Here is a 19,999-nt window from a genome sequence, read left to right as displayed (position 1 = left end):
GTATGCATGAGAACACAGCCTCCCTTGCTCCCCATCTAGTGCTCCTCCCACTTCATTTCCAAACGGTGCTCCGGCAGGGGAGAGTCTGAGGAACCGTGTGCTCCTCCCGGGGAAAGGGCTCACCAGCACAAAACGAAACAGTGGGTGAGTTAACATTCACTGAGAAGTCCGAGCAAGAAAAAGGAATACTTTAAATGGATCCTCTTTGTGTAAGGAAAGCCTAAAATTACACCAAAAGACAAAATACACTATATAATAATGTCCTTGGAAAATACCTTTTTTATTATAAACAGTATAAATGCTTCCTGACACATCTTGCAAATATCACACACTTTCTTTTCTTTGACTGAACTTCTGTGAACAAGAGGTCCCAGCACGTCCGAGATCGCTTGTGGCCGTTGCCCCATTCAGCGAGCACCCCACACCGGGCAGGGAAGCTCTGCCCGAGGGAGAGGACAGCACGGAGAGGGAGAAGCTCATTTCCACATCTGCGGGAGGACTGCAGTCCAGTAGGATGTTTTCTTTATTTTGGATGGTTCCTTATTTTGGAAGTATGTTTTTGCATGCTTCCAATTTACAAGATACACTTTCTATTTCCAGAAAAGAGCCTGTCCATCCACGGTGAAGGGGACAATTAGAGCAATTATCTAGGCGCTAGCTTTCATCTTAAAGAATCTGTTAATTTATGAGAGAATGACGCCTTAGATCATTGTGATAGCCATTTTAATCCTTTGGTACTTGGGGGAGACCTAGAACGTTTGAATACAAAGAGAGATGGGCTCTCTTTATCTTCTTTGTGGATAGGCCTGGGATCACGGCCAACAGTGAGAATTAAACCGAGTCCACAGACCACATCTACTGTCCTTGGCCTCGGGCCCTGACTGCCATCTGGGGTGACTGATCCTAGTGTCAGTAGGAACGGCGGCACATACATTCAAATATTCTCAGTGCAAAACCCAAATCACTGCTTTGGGAAGCTGTCCACAATGTCTTTATTACAGATACTTCCCTTTGGTTTCTGTCTGTTCCTGGTGCCATATGCTCCCCGCAGACCCCATTCTCACACTATTTTATACTTTTTAATAAAGACGATTCATTAATTACATAACTGTGACTTGCTTGTATGCCTGCACAAAGTGTCCTTATAAATACATTTCAACATTGTGCTAACTCCCTTTGACGCACTGCACGTCCCGTGTCCGTGGCGGGAAAGACCGCGGGCCGCGGCTCTGTGCAGCGCGAGAATCAGGCGATCCTCACGGCCGCTGGATTCCGTTCCTTCACATCCACCGTGGTTCCAGCCACGGCTCACTGTACAGATGCCCTCTGGTCCAAGATAAGTTACCGAAGCTTGTTCCCAGAACTGAGCTCTCCCGACCTCCCCTCCCCCACACCCGGATCACTGGAAGTGTTCTCTCCAATGCTCGCCAGGATTTAAATAACAATATTTAGAAGACACTTAACACCACAACAGGGAATTTGCCGGCATGACGCGCACGACGCGCTTGCTCCAGACGCTGTACTCAAACTGTACGGGCCCGTTGAAGAAATAGATGTAGCCTGGAAGAAAAAGACCAAAAAGAAAACTGCAGAGTCTGAAAACGGGAAGAGTTTACGCCAGCTCGCATTAAAAGTCCAACCTGCCAGTCCCCGTTGCCAGCATCTGTGTTTAGAACCCGACCAGTGCCTTCCTAGATCGCTTATAGTTACGGGAGGGTAAAAGTATACAAGTTTCTCAGGTCTTCTAAACTGTCACCTTGAACTTGTGCTCATTTTTTTTATAAAACTTTTTAAGATTTTATTTATTTATTTGAGAGAGAGAATGAGAGAGAAAGAGCATGAAAAGAGGGAGGGCTTCCTGCCAAGCAAGAAGCCCGATGCGGGACTCGATCCCAGGACTCCAGGATCATCACCTAAGCCGAAGGCAGATGCTCAACCAACTGAGCCACCCAGGCGCCCTGAAATAGCGGTCACCTTGCCGTGAGTTCCAGTTTTGATGCTTGACATATTGATACTACTTATTTAAGTTTGGGAAAATGCCCCTTTTCATCATTAAAGCAAAAATAAACATATAGTTACAACAGTCATTGGTCTTTCTGTGTAAATGACTCCCCACGCTGCCCCTGCTTTAAATTAAGGCAATAATTTTTGTCTCTTGGCATCATTAAGCATAATTTAAGATAATGGGACACCTGGGTGGCTCAGTCGGTTAAGTGTCTGACGCTTGATTTCGGCTCCAGTCGTGGTCTCAGGGTCATGAGATCGAGCCCCACGTACAGCTCCATGCTAGGTTCTCTCTCTCCCTCTGCCCCTGCCACTTTCTCTCCATGTCACTCTCCCCAATAAATAAATAAAATCTTAAAAAGATAAGTTAAGATCATGTTTAAAGTTTGGCATCTTATATTTGTAGAATTAGCAACCATTTGAGCAACATTTTCGTTTATTCTAAGTGTGGTACGTTTTGTTTCCTATGTAACTACTCCTTAACTGCCATAGTTCTCTCAGCACATGTAAGTCCTGTGTAAAACTGCTCTCTAGGAAATGACTTTGAGGGGCTACAGAGCCTCCCATTGAGGTGAGCATGATGGAACTCGTTACCGTTTTTCTCGTAGACGGCATCCACTTTATCACCAATCCCTGGGAAGTCATCTTCTATCAGCCTGGGGTAGTCTCTATCCATGACCTGGTTAGTGTCATCGTAGCTACAAAGTAAGAAAAAGAAACTCTTAAGTGGGTCGTATTTCTTAGGAATTGTCTTAGAAATGATACAGTGGATATCATGACACCTTTCAAAATTGACAAGAGTTACAAAATTTTAAGTCTGTTTAGAACATCCGGTAGCCTTTTCAAACCAGGAGTTAGGATGCTGAGTGCAAGGCAGGTGCTTGTGAGCATTTGTGGCCTTGTCTCGGGCCATCTTTCTAAAGATCGTCACAAGCTCACTTCCATTTCACAAACGGCTTATCTGTTACAAACGTGTGTTATTAGGAAAGTGTTCTTAGACCAAAATAAATGCATGTTAGTGCATTGAACAACTATATACTGATCTCCTAGACAACTGACTAGGTGTGGTAATGGAGGCAGGAATATTTGACGTATAACTTCTGGACTGAAAAGTTATTGGGCGTCTGGTGGTTCTGAAGCGACGAAGGGGAGCACGGCCCACCCTCCCATTGCTACAGTTCCACAGCCCATCTGCCCGGTGCACAGGCACACCCGAGCCAACCACACACATCCTGAAATCAGCCTGGAACAGCCTCCCGTCAGGTACCGCCGTTTCTCTTACTGATGAGAGCTCCTCGTCCTGGCGCTATGTTCCAGTAGGTGAAAGACAAGACACGCTGGACGGGGAAGGGAGGCGGGCGCGTCCACACAGCAACACTAAGGTGTGGAAGCCAAGAGTCAAGACAAGGAGACGCCAAGGGCCACAGGAGGACATGAGAAGGGACGTGGCCTGTGGATGGGGTGATCCAAAAGACTTTGAGCTTAAATGGTATTCCCGGTTAACTTTGACTAGAAGGTAGAATTTCAAGAGAGACGCAGGGAGAGATGTTCCAGCCAAACGGGGGGATAAAAGCACAGTGTTCTTGTGACCTGGTAAGTCACACACCCTCACCGCACCACGAACCTCACCTCGGGCATAGGGACCGGCACAGCAGGACCGGGGAGAACCCGACGGTAGTACTTAGACAGTAGTGAATGTCATTGTCAGACTAAGGAACCCAGACAACAAAGACGACACATACAGGAATGTGCGTGTGTGTGTGTGTGCGCGTATGTGTGTACACATAAAGCTACTAATTTAAACCTTTCAAGTATGGGATTCCTATGAGATACTCCCATCCCCAAACACATACATGGCTCTAAGCTCTTAAATGCTGCCAGTGTCAGAGCTGCCTTCATACTGACATACGCTTGGAATATTCCAACTCCGCCCGTCCTTCTAAAAGGGGCAGACTTTAAAAACCATGGGCCGGCAGCTTCCTGGCCAACCTCTGCACTGGATGAGCACGAGAGAATGATTTAAACCAGCGAGAGCGGTGTGGGACTCACTCAGCCCCTGCGACACCGTGCGGTGGGTCCGTAAACATGGCGGCTCACCTCCAGACCTGGTTTCCCGAGAAGAAGAGCGTCTTCCCTGTGTCTTCAAAGTGGACGGCTGCGCTTATCTTCTTAACCTCTTTTGGAAATCCCAGTTCAGATATTTTTTGGGGATAACCTTCCAGAATGTCATAACCATTAAGAGCCCAAAATTTTCTGCCTAGAGTAAGTGAAAGAATAGATTTATTACCCAAGGGACTTTAGTAGGATTCACATTATGTAGATATTTACTTTAATGAAGAAAGACTCATTTTATACATTTAGAAATCGATTAGGGTCTATGTTTGTGAAACACAGAAATATGAGCATTCTTCAAACAAAAAATAGGATTTAAGATGCTAATTTCCTAAATATGAGTACAATTACCACCAAATATCCTAATCAATTTGGCAACATCTTACGTCCGACTGCTAATCTGGAGCTGTATTAAAATTTCTTCATGAATAAGCAGGAGAGTGGGAACAGTGAACTAGACTGAAAAGTCAGATTTCATGCCCGAAACCGTGATTTTATTGTAGCGTTAATTATGACGTCAGGAGAGTGCTATTAGCCATTATGAATGCTGATCAGGAAGACAGAGCAGCAGTTTGGAAAACTGTCCCTGATTTGATGTTGAGAGAACAAGTAAAATATGAAAATGTATATACACTCTGAATACAAATATTCAAAAATCCCTATGACATATGGTGAAGGGCTACCAAAAAAAAGTGAGAACATGAAATAAACTGACTTTTCAGAAGGGGGAATTATCAACCATATTTTTCTCAGTGTTTCAAGAGGTACATGGTCATAATGTTTGCTCAGCAAATAATTTTTGAGAGGAAGTAAGAAAAAACTGACACGACTGTTATAAAACAAACAGTGAATTTGTAATGATAAGAAATAATGGTGACTTTTTTCGGGGCACCTGGGTGGCTCAGTGGGTTAAAGCCACTGCCTTCGGCTCGGGTCATGATCCCAGGGTCCTGGGATCAAGCCCCGCATCGGGCTCTCTGCTCAGCGGGGAGCCTACTTCCTTTCCTCTCTCTCTGCCTGCCTCTCTGCCTACTTGTGATCTCTGTCTGTCAAATAAATAAATAAAATCTTTAAAAAAAAAAAAAAGAAAGAATGGTGACTTTTTACTTGTCAAATTTGGGGACATTTGGGAGAAAGTTTCCAAGTATGTTCTGTTTAATATTTTGTTATGCTTGGCTCTTAATTTAAGTACTTTTTAATACTTCTTAATACTTTTAAAAATACTTTTTAATAATTTTTTAAAATTTTTAAATATTTTAAGTATTTTTTTTCCAGGACTGGTCATCGAGCTAAGACTCCAGCAGCATCAGGTTCATCCCGGCCTGCCCGGGGCGCGTGGGAGGACCCCGGGGAAAGGCTTACCTCTGAAGATGAAAATGAGGTCCCGGGAGGGGAGCTCGTAGGCGGCGTCGATGCGGTTGGGAAGTTCCGGCCAGAAGGACTTCGTCAGGAACAGCTCGGCATCCACCTGCTGAGGGTGCAGGCGCCAGAGGAATCTAAGGGCAAAGTGAAAACCCGGAGTTTGATGGATGAATGCACGAACACACGCACAAACGGGCTACTAGACCAAGGTAGAAGCGCGAAGTTCATCTCTCAGTCTCTGTACCCCCAAGTTTAGGTTGTAAACACGCTCTCAAATCGCCACATGGGTCACCAGGACAAAGTCTTTCCAGACCCAAAGGAATTCGTGCGGACGCGCTGCCGGTTCACTGGTGCGGTCACTGATTCCAGCACCTGGGCTTTCAAATAGGTAAACTGGGTTCCTGTACTGACGTGGTTATCTGTATAAAGAGAAGCTGCGTCACGCCCAGATGAGCCACGGAAAAGGTAACAGTAAAGTGCTCATCCCTTACTCACTTATTTCATCCAAAACACGTAAAAAGAAAAAAAAAAACAAACGACCCCCAAATCTATTATTAATCTATTATTTTCACTGTTAACATTGCCTTTGGAAATGAGATTTTAGGCAATTTGCAGACACAGCCTCACAAACGTCTCACTAATGTCTGGGACACGCGGACTGGGTAAGAGCGTATCAAGAGCACCTGTCTTTAAAGATCATCGTTTCTCCTCGGAGGCTGGTGATGGCGTCCAGGGTTAAGGCGGGATCACATTTGTCTGGTGTCTTGGGATGTTTCGGGTTGGGGTCTTCGTCTCCCGGGCCTGCAGGCATGAAACGAAGGGAAGAAGGGGGTGAGGCCGGCCTTCCCGATGCCCGCCCCGGCTAGCGGAGGGTCACAAGGCCCCCTGGGGCGGGGGCAGGATGTCCCCAGCTTCCGCACCAGATCCAAACACCCTGCGACCTTCCTCCTTCCCTGCGGGTTGCCAAGCCCTTGCGGGCGGGCGGGCTCCTCCCACTTCCATCCTCAAGACCCTTGGAGACTCTTCCCAGGCAGATTTGGGCTTCTTGACGTTGGAGACAGCAATGGGTGGGAGGGGATGGGAGCGAGACTCCGAGGAAACCTTCCCCGTGCCTGGCGCGAGCTACGGGACACGCCGCTCTGCAGACACACCTTTCTCTTCGAGCCGTTTCTGGGGACACACGGTCCCTGCGGGAGCCCTCCCCTCTGCTCTATCTCTCGCCTCTTTTACCAGCTGGCGACGTCGGACGCCGTTTTGCCCCCGTGCCATGGCTGTGAGTGAGAAGCCAGACCTCCGGCAGCCCTGACGTGCCACGAGTTTATAGCTTCCCCGGCGCGGGCGGGCGCAAAGCGGGCCATGCCCAGTACCAGCCCTGCGCTGACTGCTCGGCCACCTGGCTCCCGTTAGTTCTAGCGTCAGCTGCCTGGTCACGATACTGTAGAGATAACAAGAAACACGGGGCGCTCGCCCACACCCCCACTAGCGGCTAGAGTCGATTTCAGTCCAGAGGGAGAATGGTCGGCCGCGGGCCACGAGCAAGGCATCTGAGCTCGCGGCTCTGGAAGAGTTTACACTGATGACTTTAACTCTGTTAATAGCTGGCAATTTTGCTACACTGGGTGAGGTTTAATTATTTTGTAACTATTACTGAAAATTTGGAAGAAAAAAAAAAGAAGAGATTCTTAACCATGGTCATCTACAATAGTAGATGTTAATTAAAAGTTACCGCAGGCCACTTGAATGGATTCTACTGGGGCAAACTGACATGGCGGAAGGAATACCCAGAGTTTATAAAAGCTGGTTAAGGCCACACCTTCACCCTCAGCCTCGGTACCAGCGACACAGTCTCTAAGCGCTACCGGGTATAGTTTCTTCGTTGGTTAAATGGGGAATAAAACAGTTTCCTTCCTTACGTCAGAGGTGTTTTGTGGGAATCAAAGATACCCCTCACGGTATAAGATACAAATAGGAATCTGCAAAAGCTTTGGAGGGTTGAGCAGATGCTCTGATTCAGAAAGGGAAAATGGGCACGTCTTCCGGGCTTTAGCAACAGAACCGGGCCGGCAATATTGGTAACGATAACCTCACTGACGATCTCCAAGTCTATTCTGTTTCTAGACTGATAAATTAAGAGTTACCATAGAGAGACTGGATGCCTTGTACATCGTCGTCAGGAAGCATAAAGTGGTTCTTGCCCGTGTAGGTGTAGATGGGAAACATGAGTGCTCCCGGGTCCTTGGAGTGGTCGAGGCCCAAGGAGTGGCCGAACTCGTGGGCAGCAACAAGGAACAAGTTGTAGCCTATAAACAAAGCGCGACGAGGAAGCAAGGCAGTGACCAGTTAATGGAGGGAAAGCTGCTTTCCTTACCTCTTCCTCTTTCTTGGCTGTTTCACTCTTTTTAAAAGAAAAAATTAAGATGCAATATTTGATTGCTTGAAGGAAGCATCAAATATTGATTTAATCCTTATAAATCATTTAATGTTCTCTTTGATTATAGCTGCCTACATCATTAGAAAATCAACAGAGTGCTGTCAAACAGTGAGCAATCAGTGAGGGTTTATTGGGAGGACAGTAGGAACCCCGAGGTGCTCTTTGTTTTCTCAGGTCAGGTGAGGAAAGTGGACGATGGAGGCCTTGAGGGAGGAGTCGTGGGAAGTCACATAGGGTGCTACCTGTCAGGGTGTTTCTAGAACATTGTCTGAACCAGAGGCATCATGCAAATAGATGATGACCAAGTATGGAGCATGCACTAAATAGGGTCTCTGGGAATCTCCTTGGGAACAAATCCTAACCAAATGATCCTTTCCAAGGTATCTCTAGACTCTAAAGTTTGAAGAAATAGAAACTCTGGAAATGATTAGCCAACTTTCCTCGACTTTAGAAGACTCCTGTGGCACTGTATTTACATTATTTCCTCTAGTCATTCTTTCTACCAATTTCTGAGCCTCCTACTACAGATATTTTAAATTGAAAAAAAAAAAAAAGATGAAAAGTTGGGGAAAAAAAAAACGTGGAAGCTGGAGTCACTGGTTTCAATTTGACCTTAAATACCATTTGCTGTCAGAGCGTGTCCCTGAAGGAAATGTACGAGCAGCCCAGTAATCCTGCAGACCATAAGGGCAATCAAAGTGCACATCATCTGAGTGTAAAGCAATTCTTCACTGAAATGACTCATGATGGGTCCCGTTCTTGGCCTTTAGCTGAGAAATCAATCATGGTTTGTTTGTGAATATTTTCATTCATTTCCACTAGCTGTTTCAAATCCAGGAGCCTAAAGCTGGGGTTTACAGTGGCTCTGTCTGAACAGTACTAGATGTTAAGATCCTTCTTACCTATGTAATATTCAGAACACAAATGCATGAATCTCACCTTTCTTTCCAAAGATACATGGGAGACATTGAGGCTGAGGCACTGGTCGGCCAAGGCCCAGTTTCACTCTTTGGAAAAACAATTCTTCTGATTTAAATGAATAACAAGAGGTAGCTACCTTTGAAGACTAGCTCTAACCATCACAAGCAAGGGTCAGCGGAGATCCGCAGGTCCATCGGGAGTTGGAACAATCTCGCTTTTCTCCTTACATTAATATTCTCAATTCTTTTGAGCTTTAAAGATTCATCTACTGACTGAATTCATTCAACACCGAGTTTCATTTTGCTCTCATAAATATAATTTGTATCTGGTCTGTCTCATGCTGTTCGGAGCAAGACATCATCTTGATTTGTTGGAAAGGTATTTGTAAAATCAGTGACATGCGTGTGTCTGAAACTAGGAACTCACATAACAGAGGACAGAAAACACGCTGCACTTGTGCTGTTAATAGTTCTGTCAAGGAAAAGAAAACTCTTTCAACTCACATCTGGTTCGTCTGGGACCTGCCTCTCCAGCCCTAATAGTTCTTAGGTATGTATTTGTAATAAACTTTTCTTCCTCCACACAGCGAAAGGTAATCCACAGTAACAACACCTTGGCTGACAGAAAGACATTTGGGTCCTAATTCACAGTTGGCTAGCATCCCTCAAGCCACTAAACTAAACCGCTCACTTTTAGTGATTTGCATAGGTTTGTAGAAATGTCCCGTGTAGAGACTAATAAGCATAAGATAAACTCGTGCTTTTTTTGAAAACTATAATCAACTATCGAACATAATTTACAGTATGCTTCCTCACTTCTTATCAGTGGGATCACCGTCTAACCTACTCTAGTAATCATGAATCATACCTTTGTAAGAAATATTACCTTTGGAACTACTTGTCCAAGTTTCGTCATCATCAAAATGGGCATCCCCTCCATAGTTTGGCCCAGGAGGAAAAGCATGAGCCAGCAGACCGGAAGGTCCATCAAATGGGTAGAAATCACCATGTTCTGCACACAAAAAGGAAGAGTTAAGAATCTAATTATGTCCAGCAGTGCCTGGCACAAATGCTTGGTGAATTCTGCAAAAAACAATGAATGACTGAAAGGAGGAATTAAAAAATGGAGACAACTAGGGGGAAGAATGTAAAAATGTCTCAAAAATGATTCTGCACCATTACCTTTAGTTCCAAAAGAGATCATGATATCAGCAGTGCCATCATGAAGTCTGGTGAAATTCAGAGGGGTCACATCTGACCAAACTTTGAAGGCTTTTCTGAACGCCTTTTCAACTTCAGAATGAGTCAGATCAGGGGTATAATTCACAATCCTATTCAAGAGAGAAAGTTTCAATTACATTTTTGGAAGGAGAAAGCTATTTGAGAATATATTTTCTTGGAATACTGCTTTGTAACTCAAAATGCAGTGGCTTCCCTAAAAGTTCTACCAGAGGTCCATTATTTCAAAGAACTTATTAATTATGATGCCATGCAAAGATAACAAAATGAATTCAGATATTTGAGTATCTCCAAATATCTGACCACTTGTAATTTTACACTTAAAGTATTCAGATATTTAATGAAAATTATATTTTATGATACAGGTTTGGAGTCGTATTGCTATGATCTAAATAAAGGAAACAGCTTTGTCAAGTTCCTAGAGAGAGTAGGACTCTCCATTTTTGAGCACTCTTAATAAATATGCCTCATGTAGTACATATGCAAATTTTGTTACACCTACTTTTACTTCTAACTTGATTTCTTTCCTAAAAAAAAAAAAAAATGCTTTCCGATTTCCAACGAAAAATCATGCTGGGTTAATGTAGCAATAATAGATGTCATGAGATATTCTCACCAACAATATTAAAACTATTACTGGAATTATTTAACTTCTAGTTAAATATGTAAAGCCTACCTAAAATAAAATGGAACCAAACATGTTCTGTCACCTATGGTTTGTGCTGAAAATTAGGCATTTGATACTATTTTAAACACTAACAAAGATCACAGAAAGATAGCCGCTGGTTCACCTGTAGGTCAGATTCGTCTTGGACCACTTGAGAGTTCGGGGGAAGACATTGTACTCGCCCACATCGGGGACCCCACATCTTGGTTTCTTCATGATGTCCAGGGTGTCATCATCAAGCTTGCCAGTGACCTCTAAGCCGAAGAAGGACTGCATTGCTCGGAGCCTGTCAACCGCGGAGCCCGCGCCCGACTTCTTCAGGATTCCCGCGGGATTCAGGGGGTGGTAGTAGGATTTCAAGTAGTTCTGGAAAAGAGACCAGAATGGCTGCCTTTAAAAGAGAAGGGCACTTGTGAGATGCAACAGCCCTTTGGGATCGGCAAGATACCCTACCTCGGCAAGCTGGAAGTCTTCCTCGGATAGATCGTCCTCGCCATCGCGGGGAAGGGGCAGGGACCGACACCGAGTCCAGCTCAAGAAGAGGAAGGCAGCCAGGACGCCTGGGAGCATCGTGATGGACATGCCTGGAGCTTCTGCCTTCTCCCAGACAAGCACCTTTACTTTTATAGACCTGCAGGGGTGACTCATCATCTACGGGCGAGTTCCCGCTTCCTAGTCCATTGAAAGTAAACATGCTTACACGGCGACTTTTTTTTTTTTCTCTCCCAAGAAGTGTGGTTTGTGGTAGAATTTGAGGGAAATAGAAAATGAGGGCTTCTCTCATTTCAGCAGAGCCTCCAAAACCATACGGCAAAATAAACGGCCTCAGCATATTTATGGACACTGTGGGAAGAAGCAGAGAGTCATAAAATTTTCTCTTTACTGGGCAAAATGTTTCTCCCTCTGTAGGAAAGCAGCTACCTCTCCTTTTTTTTCAGATAAGAGTGTCAAGATGCTGCCCTTACTTCCGTGAAGAGACACTTAGTCCTGCTTCTAGAAGCCCCGCAACCTGGTTTCTTTTCCGTAGGGCGACTCCAGAGGGAGACACCGTGTGTACCTGGGGGCCCCAGAACTGGACCAGACCTCAGCGTGGAGGCTGGGAAGGGCCGGGGCGCAGGCGCGGGGCTGAAGGCTGCAGGGGACGTTTAAGGTGCTGGCGTGACTCTCAACAGCCCTGGGATCCCGCCTGAATCCCCTGCAGGTCCCGGGAGAAGTGGGAGGCTGCCGCGGAGCACAAGATAAGGGCTAACACGGACTGCGGGACCACCGCCCGCTGGGCTTAAAAGGCTGATCTCACTTACTCTGTAGAAGAACCTCGGGAGCAGGGCCGCGGGGGCTTGTTTTCACTTCCCGTGTGAACAGTCTGAGAGGCAGAGAAGTTCCATGCTTGTCTGAGGTCACGGAGTTAATAAATGGTACCGTCCGTATTTGAATCCCAGCCAGTAGACTTAAGATTTCATATTCTTTAAAACACCATCTGGTATGGCTTCTCCCCCATTAACTCTCAGAAATTTCAAAAATGGAGTGACTTTGTTCCCACACCTCTGGGAATACCCAGGAAAACTAGGGGTCTAGGTAACTCACGGCCAATGTCAAGTGTCTTAATTTTGACTTTTAAATTTAAGTAACTAGAAGTATCTGAGGCCCAAAACCTCAGGAAAATCGTTCACGACGGGCCTTCAAGATCATCCCACTTTTAGAACCATGATGTCAGAATGTTATCTTTGGTGCCCCACAGATGTTAAGTGGATAGAAATTACGAGTCATGATCTTCAGACAGAATGACTGAAATTGTAAGTTAATTTAAGTGATCAGGAGTCAGAGAGCGGCCAGGTCTGGGACACGTGAAGACAAAGACACAGAGCGGGAGTACGGATGAGGGGGTGGGGCGGGGGTACCCCACACGCGGTGACGTGCCGTCATCTGGACTGGCCCGGGCCTCCGAGGTAACCAGAAAAGCCTATGAAATGTAAGCAGTCGGTGGAGGGCAATTTATAATGCTTTTTCCAGAGCAGAGCCAAATAGATCCTTACAATTTTAAATATTTTAAATTTACATTTAAATAGAATTTTAAATATTTCCGATGAGTTCAAGATCTGATTTAGGCTCAACCAACAATGCAAAACTATTACTTGCTTGAAGCGTCGTCCATGAGCAGCGGTTAATTTTAGACTGAGTGATAATGGTCGAAAAGTGTGACTCATCTACTGAGCTTATAGGAAATTCGTTCATTTGAAATCATTTTTTTCACCAATAAAATTTCATAGTCTTTTAAAGTATCATCATATTTTTTAAAAAGAAGTCCTGACAAAGTTCAGAAGTGGATGACATTAATGTTTGGAAGTGGGAGAGGTGAATCAAATAGTTGACCGTACTTGTAGGTTGAAGCCACAATTTTTTAAAAAGCCACTTTCGATGAGGCATTGACTATGCGGGATACCGTGCTGGTCACTATGAAGATAGAATGAAGGAAAAAAGCCTTTTTCTTTGGATGATGCCAGTTTCCTCTCCCTGGGAAGACACGTTTTCAATGAGCAGTGACTGACAATAAACAAACGTCACTGTCTACCCACCTCAGAATCAGTGCTTATCACCAAACATCGCTGGTGTTCTCTTAGTTTCTCGTTTTGCCTAAGGACAGACTCAGTGCAAAATAAAGGACACAGGTCAGTGACACACGCTACTGCCTTCGGCAGAGTTCCCAGTAAGGTAAATAGAAGTCGTCCAGACGATGAAACCAGAAATTGATTCCTTCAGGAAGGGGCCGGGCCGCTTCTCTCTGGCTCCTGTTCACGGGGGAGCGAGCTGAGCTGGTGATTGAGATGTGTCATCCCATGGAAATGTGTTGGCAAGTGTCCTGTCAACACACGTCCTTATCTCGGGCTGTTCATGGTGAGAATGAAAGCTGGGCCTTCTGGCTAGACTGGTGAAGTGGTTGGCGGTTTCAGGTGACACCTTTGACACGGAGAGGCTAAGCCGGTGTTTACAAACGCTTCTCACAGGGCTCCCGGATCCCTGGAAATCGGAAAACCTGGGGAATGAGCAAACAGAAGTGGACTGAATAAGAAATGTGTGTCTCCTGCTGATTCAGACATAAGCAATATGGGACTTTTTAAAACAGACGTCATCATCTGTTCCTAAGTCCAAAACATCACTCAAGAGAGAATCAGACATGTCCGTGACCCACCCCTGAGTAAAGCATGGGGTTGGGGGGGGTGGTTCCAGACCAGGAAAAGTAGGAACAAAGGCCATTGGAGTTGGATTAAAATTATGAAAATTTTGTAAGTCAGAGAACCTTTAGGATAAAAATTTCGGCTTCAGTTGACAGGGTTGTACATTAACTATGTTGACAATGACACTTAGTATCTTTACGTTTCTAAAAGCTAAGCCACCTGATGGTACCAGGGCAGGAAGTACTGGTTTCTGTAAATACCCTCTGATGGTTGCTTTGTTCTAGTTTCTGAGTTTTCCGCCCACAGCCCCAGGGAACGGGTAAGGCCCTTAAACAGGAGCACGAACCTGGAATGTAGACCCTGGATCGCAGGGACACGAGCGCCCCGCCGACCCGCTAATGCACAGCCGCAATATCCCCCCAGGTCAGGTGCTGAGCCCAGAGGGACTCCGGTCAGAAGCCGCAGGGGCCGAGCAGAAGGCCAGCAGCTGAGGGGTGCAGTGGCCTCCCATGTGTGAACCCCACACTCCACAGGGCTGGCTGGGTTCGTCCTGGGGGATCCCCTACAGAAAGAAAGGCAGTCTGCAAGGAAAAAGGAAAGTCTTCTTATCCTCTTACTCTTACTACATCCTCTTACTCGAGGATAACATCAGGAAGTCAGCACCTAACATTCCGGCCTCACGTTCTTCCTTTTTAAAATTTTTTGAAAGATTTTATTTATTTATTTTAGAGAGAGTGAGTGAGAGCGGGATGGAGGGAGAGGGAAACTCAAGCAGAGCGCAGGGCCCGGTGTGGGGCTTGATCCCACGACCCTGAGATCAGGACCTATGCCACAACCAAGAGTCGGATGCTTACCTGACTGAGCTCCCCCAGGTAGCCCCCTGGGCGCACTTTCAATGAGCTGTGATTTTACAGTGCTTTGTTAAAAAGACTGGTTCCTGGATGTCCACGTCTGCCCCATTGAACCGGAGCTGCGAGAGAAAACAACCAGGAACAGCACAGTCATTCTGGCCCATCCCTGTCCAAGTGCCTCCAAAACGGAAAAACCTGGGTTGCTCGGCAATGAGTAACGGAAACGACAACAAACTAGGAAATGGGACCTTCGCGGTTTTAACAAGCAATTGTAATATGTTTAAAGATCCCCAATATTTAAACAAATGAAGCAGAAAGTCTATTTTTAAAGCAGCTTGGCCTCACCTTGACACTCTCATTCACTAATGTCAAATTTGGTACATATTCTTAAACAATAATTTTTTTTTAAGATTTTATTTATTTACTTATTTGAGAGAGAGCGCAAGCAAGGGGAGAGGCAGAGAGAGAGAGGGAGAAGCAGACTCCTCACAGAGCAGGGAGCCCGATGCGGGGCTCGATCCCGGGACCCTGAGACCATGACCTGAGCTGAAACCAAGAGTCGGATGCTTAGCCGACCGAGCCACTCAGGCACCCTGCCCCCCACATATATTTTTTTAGGTTGATTTATTTAGACAATAGTCGATCGTAAAGGTTTTTTAAACGGTCCTTTCTAGAATAGAAAGCTTCCCGTGTTGGTGGTATGCTGCGTCGGCTTTGTTTTCAATTCCAGGAAGCCGTCTGGGATGAATTTTGGGTGCTATGTTCCGAGTTTGCCTTTCTTCCCTGAATCTATCATAAGATTAAGAATGAACTCAAAACCACACAAAATCTATCTTAATACAACTATGTGTTAAAGAGGTTAAATTTTTAATATTTTCTATAAGCTCCAATTAGACGATTTCAGACAACGGTAGACAGGAATTCACGGCGACCACGAGCGGCCAACAAAGATTCCTGTAGGTCAGCCCAGCTGCGGGGCTGATTTCCTACCTCCGTCGGCAGGGGAGAAGGCGGTCGTCCCAGGGTGAGGACCACAGGCAGCATCCGTGCCTCGGGCGTCTGCCTGGAATGCCAGTGCACTGACTTCCTGCAGGTATCCATCAGCACGACAGAGGGTCCCCAACATTCTCCCTGTAAATGACAAGGAGGCAAAGGCCTTATTCTTGGCCTGAGAGTTATGACCAGGCAATTAAAACACGGCTAAAGCCAGGACCATGGTAAGCTGACATCTAACTGGCAAGGAAATCCCTTCATGCTATGAACTGCCGGGTGTGTGTTTCTTTACCCTCTCTGGGGATTCTGCTCTTGACCAAGTCTGTGGGGACCATGCGTGGATGGAGGACGCAGGCCTTGGAATCAGTTACAGCAGCTGAAATCCCAGCCCTGCCATTTGGGCGCTCCCTGACGGAGGCAATGTGTTTCCTCTCACTGATACAGCAGTGAGCAAAACACATCCTAATCCTAGCTGGGAGAGAGGTGAAGAGATAATGAGAGAGGAAAACAGCAGGAAAGAGGGGTCACGGGGGATGTTGCAATTTATTGACAGTGGCAGGAAAGGGCTCACGGAGAGGGGGCTTTTGAGTTGGGATCTGAGGGAGATGGAGGTGGGAGCTCTCGCGCTGTCTGGGGTAAGAATGTTCTCAGCACAAAGAAGAGCCGGTGCAAAGGCCCTGAGGTAAGAATGCCTCAGGCAGCAAGAAGGCCAGCATGGCTGGAGCAGAGAGAGGAAAAGTTACTGAATCTTAACTATACAGATGGGACCCTCACAGTTCCTGTCTTCCAGCTCGTTTGATGATTACAGGAAATCATGATGAAGAGCGCCGGCACCCGCGCCTGGCACACGGTCAGTTGCCTACACAGCGCCCATCAAAACCACTGTGGGGCTCCTGGGTGGCTCAGTGGGTTAAGCCGCTACCTTCAGCTCAGGTCATGATCTCGGGGTCCTGAGATCGAGTTCCGCATCGGGCTCTCTGCTCAGCAGGGAGCCTGCTTCCCCTCTCTCTCTCTCTCTCTGCCTGCCTGTCTGTCTGTGATCACTGTCTGTCAAATAAATAAATAAATAAATTCTTAAAAAAAACAAAACCCCACTGTGCTCAGTGCCCTTGTAGGCGCAGGAGCTGTTGCAGCAAGGGGGTTGACAGGGACGCAGCCCGGAGGACACACATGTGGGACTGAGACGGGAAGACCGAGACAGGCTCGGCCACGCGGATACCGGCGAGCAGAGCGCTGGCCCCGGCGAGAGGAGGAGCAGGCACAGAGGCCCTGGGGTGGGGGCAAGCTTGCGCTCGGGGACAGAGAAACGCAGGCTGGAACCCAGTGGACCGAGAGTGAGGGGAGGCCGAGGCCGGCACCTCATAGAGGCTCCCCCGGGGGCTCTGCCCAGCCTGTTCTGTCTACATCTCGGGAAGTCATTGGGCCCGACTTTCATGTCCACTCCCCGGGGCAGCCCCACCACAGGTCCCGCCCTGTCCCCTCACCTGGAGGTCACTCCAGGCTCCCGTTTGGTCAGGTCACCTGCTCCCCGGGTCGCTGCTGCCCCAGGGGCCAATTTCCAGCTTGGTTCACTCTTTTCTGTTCATCTTCCATCACTTGTGAAACTCGATCCTTGAACCCTAACATGGCTTCCAGTTCCCAGTTGGATCCCGACGAGTACAGGTGACAACATGAGGAATAAAATGGGAAGACAGAATAATGAGTCATTGAACACTAATCAAGAACTAATGATGTACTGTATGTTGGCTAATTGAGTTTAAATAAAAAAAATAAAAAGGGAAAGCAGAAGTTCATTTTCCAGTTAGAATCAGCACTGACTTTACTGTATCTTTTTGTGTAACTTAATGTATATCTTCATGTACCAGTTATAGATTTATTTTCAGATACGAATAAAGACAATGCTCCCTGCTTTTACATCTCACCGAGACTGAGAAAATACAATGGAATAAAACTTCCATTTTGGAAGCAAATGTAATTATTATTTACCCTATTCCCAAAGCTTACGGACGGGTAAGGAATGTTCCATCCTAGCTGTGGCCAAAGACGGATGCCCCGTCCTCCGCTGAGTGGATTGCACATAAGTGACGCGCTATGTTAGCTGACCAGAGTTTATCTGTGCATTAAAAAAAGAAAATTTGTTTATTAGAGTAGATCCTATGACAATGCTGAAACTATAAGCTCCTTTAAAAATGGTCAAACTTCAATGGGAAACTATGGACATCTCCGTTCTTCCCATAAATGTCCAACGATCGATACATTTTTACCTAAAAACATGCCGATGGAGTCATTCACTCTTCGCTCCTGAGATCTTGTGACCTTTGGCTCTATAGCCCTACCCCTGGGGACATGAACTTGGACGGCCACAGAGGCACCTGATGAGGGGTGGACAGTCTCTTTTCACGTGCTCATCTATGACCTTCAACACCCACGTGGAACTTTGTCTCCTGATTCTCTCCTCTGACTCGGATGCGGAAACTTCTCTTGTCGCCCTTTGCTTCCCCGCTGGAAAGCTCCTTTTGGTTCCTTTTCTTTCTCCTGTTTCTTCTTCCTTGAGCACTGTTGAGCTCAGTTTGCGTGTTTCAGAGAAACTCTCAGAGGAGCCCATCATTCTGCTTCTCCCAATACTTGTGTGTTCAGCCGGTGCCATGGCAACGGCCTGTTGGACCCGGTCATTTCCAAAGTCTGGGGAGCCCTATGCTGGGGCACCTCTCCGCCATGAGTATAGTTACATGATGCACATAATCTTGCCCCCTGTACGGGAAGCGATGCTGTTTTCTGTGCACTGCGGCCAGAGAGCCTACAAAACATAGAATTATTGCTCCTCTCGCATTGTAATAAAGCCCCATTTTACTTTGGAATTAAACTATTACACACTATTACTATACTTACAGTAAAACAATTTAAAATAGTATATATGAAGATTTTACTAGGTCATTCTGGAACATAAAACTGACGTAAACGATACAATAAGAAAATATGTTCATGTTTTTTTATTATGTTATGTTAGTCACCATACAGTAGTTTTTGACGTCGTGTTCCATGATTCATTGTTTGAGTATAACACCCAGCGCTCCGTGCAGTCCGTGCCCTCCTTAATTCCCACCACCAGGCTCACCCAACCCCACAATCCCCTCCCCTTCTAAAACCCTCAGTTTGTTTCCCGGAGTCCAGAGTCTCTCATGGTTCCTCTCCCCATGAGTCTCCCCCTTCATTTTTCCCGTCCTTCTCCTAATGTCCTCCATGCTATTCCTTATGCTCCACAAATAAGCGAAACCAGATGATAACTGTCTTTCTCTGCTTGACTCATTTCCCTCAGCATAATCCCCTCGTCCCGTCCATGTGGATGCGTATGGTGGGTTTCAACTTTGGTTCAGGTAATTAACTCAATGTTATTAGTAGACTCAGGCACTCAGTTTAACGAACACTGGATTTTCTTTTTTTTTTTTTTTAAGATTTTATTTATTTACAGAGATCACAAGTAGGCAGAGAGAGAGAGGAAGGGAAGCAGGCTCCCTGCTGAGCAGAGAGCCCGATGCGGGGGCCGATCCCAGGACCCTGGGATCATGACCTGAGCCGAAGGCAGAGGCTTTAACCCACTGAGCCACCCAGGTGCCCCAACACTGGATTTTCTGAAAATGAAAATGAACTATTACAAAATACATCTCAAAAAACTGAGAGAATTCTAAGGGTTTCCTAGGAAATTCCTTGGATGACGCAGTAGTAAACTTTATAAATTTTTTTTTATTATTAAAACAATCCCTGTAAAAATTTGGAAAATAAGGACATTGTGAACAAAAAATAAAAATTGCTCATAATCTTAAATCCTGGAAATAATGGGTGTTAATATTTCTTCCAAACTTTATATATATATTTTAATTGCATATTATACTCAATTTTGTATCCTACTACTTTACTACATTATGATATAAACACTTCTCACTGTCATAGTATTCTTTTTTCCATTTTTTAAATTTAAATACAATTAATTAACATATAATGTATTATTAGTTTCAGAGGCAGAAGTCAGGGATTCATCAGCCTTAACACCCAGTGCTCATTCCATCACGTGCCCTCCTTCATGCCCATCCCCCAGTTACCCCAGCCCCCCACACCCCTCTCCTCCAGAAACCCTCAGTTTGTTTCCTAGAGTTAAGAGTCCCTTATGATTTGTCTCCCAAGTGCCCCTACACTTCAATCAGCTTTGTTGCTACTTAAATTATTACTATCCAAAGCACTTGGCAAATACT

The 19,999-nt window shown here is 45.8% G+C and overlaps 1 protein-coding gene across 1 annotated transcript; it reads right to left on the bottom strand.

Annotated features, from left to right (window-relative positions):
* Positions 1-253: 253 nt before the first annotated feature.
* On the bottom strand, positions 254-11,423 carry MMP13 (matrix metallopeptidase 13). Its single transcript, XM_080816940.1, has 10 exons — positions 11,189-11,423; positions 10,860-11,101; positions 10,012-10,160; positions 9,716-9,841; positions 7,617-7,778; positions 6,162-6,279; positions 5,479-5,612; positions 4,102-4,261; positions 2,599-2,702; positions 254-1,560 (listed from the first exon to the last, which is right to left on the bottom strand). Exons 1-10 carry the CDS (start codon positions 11,384-11,386, stop codon positions 1,460-1,462), a joined length of 1,494 nt encoding a protein of 497 aa, XP_080673066.1. The 5' UTR covers positions 11,387-11,423; the 3' UTR covers positions 254-1,459.
* Positions 11,424-19,999: the final 8,576 nt, after the last annotated feature.

The sequence above is a fragment of the Martes martes genome (assembly GCF_963455335.1).
Source record: "Martes martes genome assembly, chromosome: 10".
Classification (NCBI taxonomy): domain Eukaryota; kingdom Metazoa; phylum Chordata; class Mammalia; order Carnivora; family Mustelidae; genus Martes; species Martes martes.
Note: the sequence above shows the minus strand (reverse complement) of the source record. Positions and strands in the feature narration are given on the sequence as shown.

Excerpts from the sequence above, each read along its gene's own strand:
- MMP13 (XM_080816940.1), bottom strand. The coding sequence starts at position 11,386 with ATGATGAGTCACCCCTGCAGGTCTATAAAAGTAAAGGTGCTTGTCTGG. Across the intron at positions 11,102-11,188 it reads AAGACTTCCAGCTTGCCGAG|AACTACTTGAAATCCTACTA; the intron begins GTAGGGTATCTT and ends TCTCTTTTCCAG. Across the intron at positions 1,561-2,598 it reads TGCCGTCTACGAGAAAAACG|GCTACATCTATTTCTTCAAC; the intron begins GTAACGAGTTCC and ends TTTTTCTTCCAG.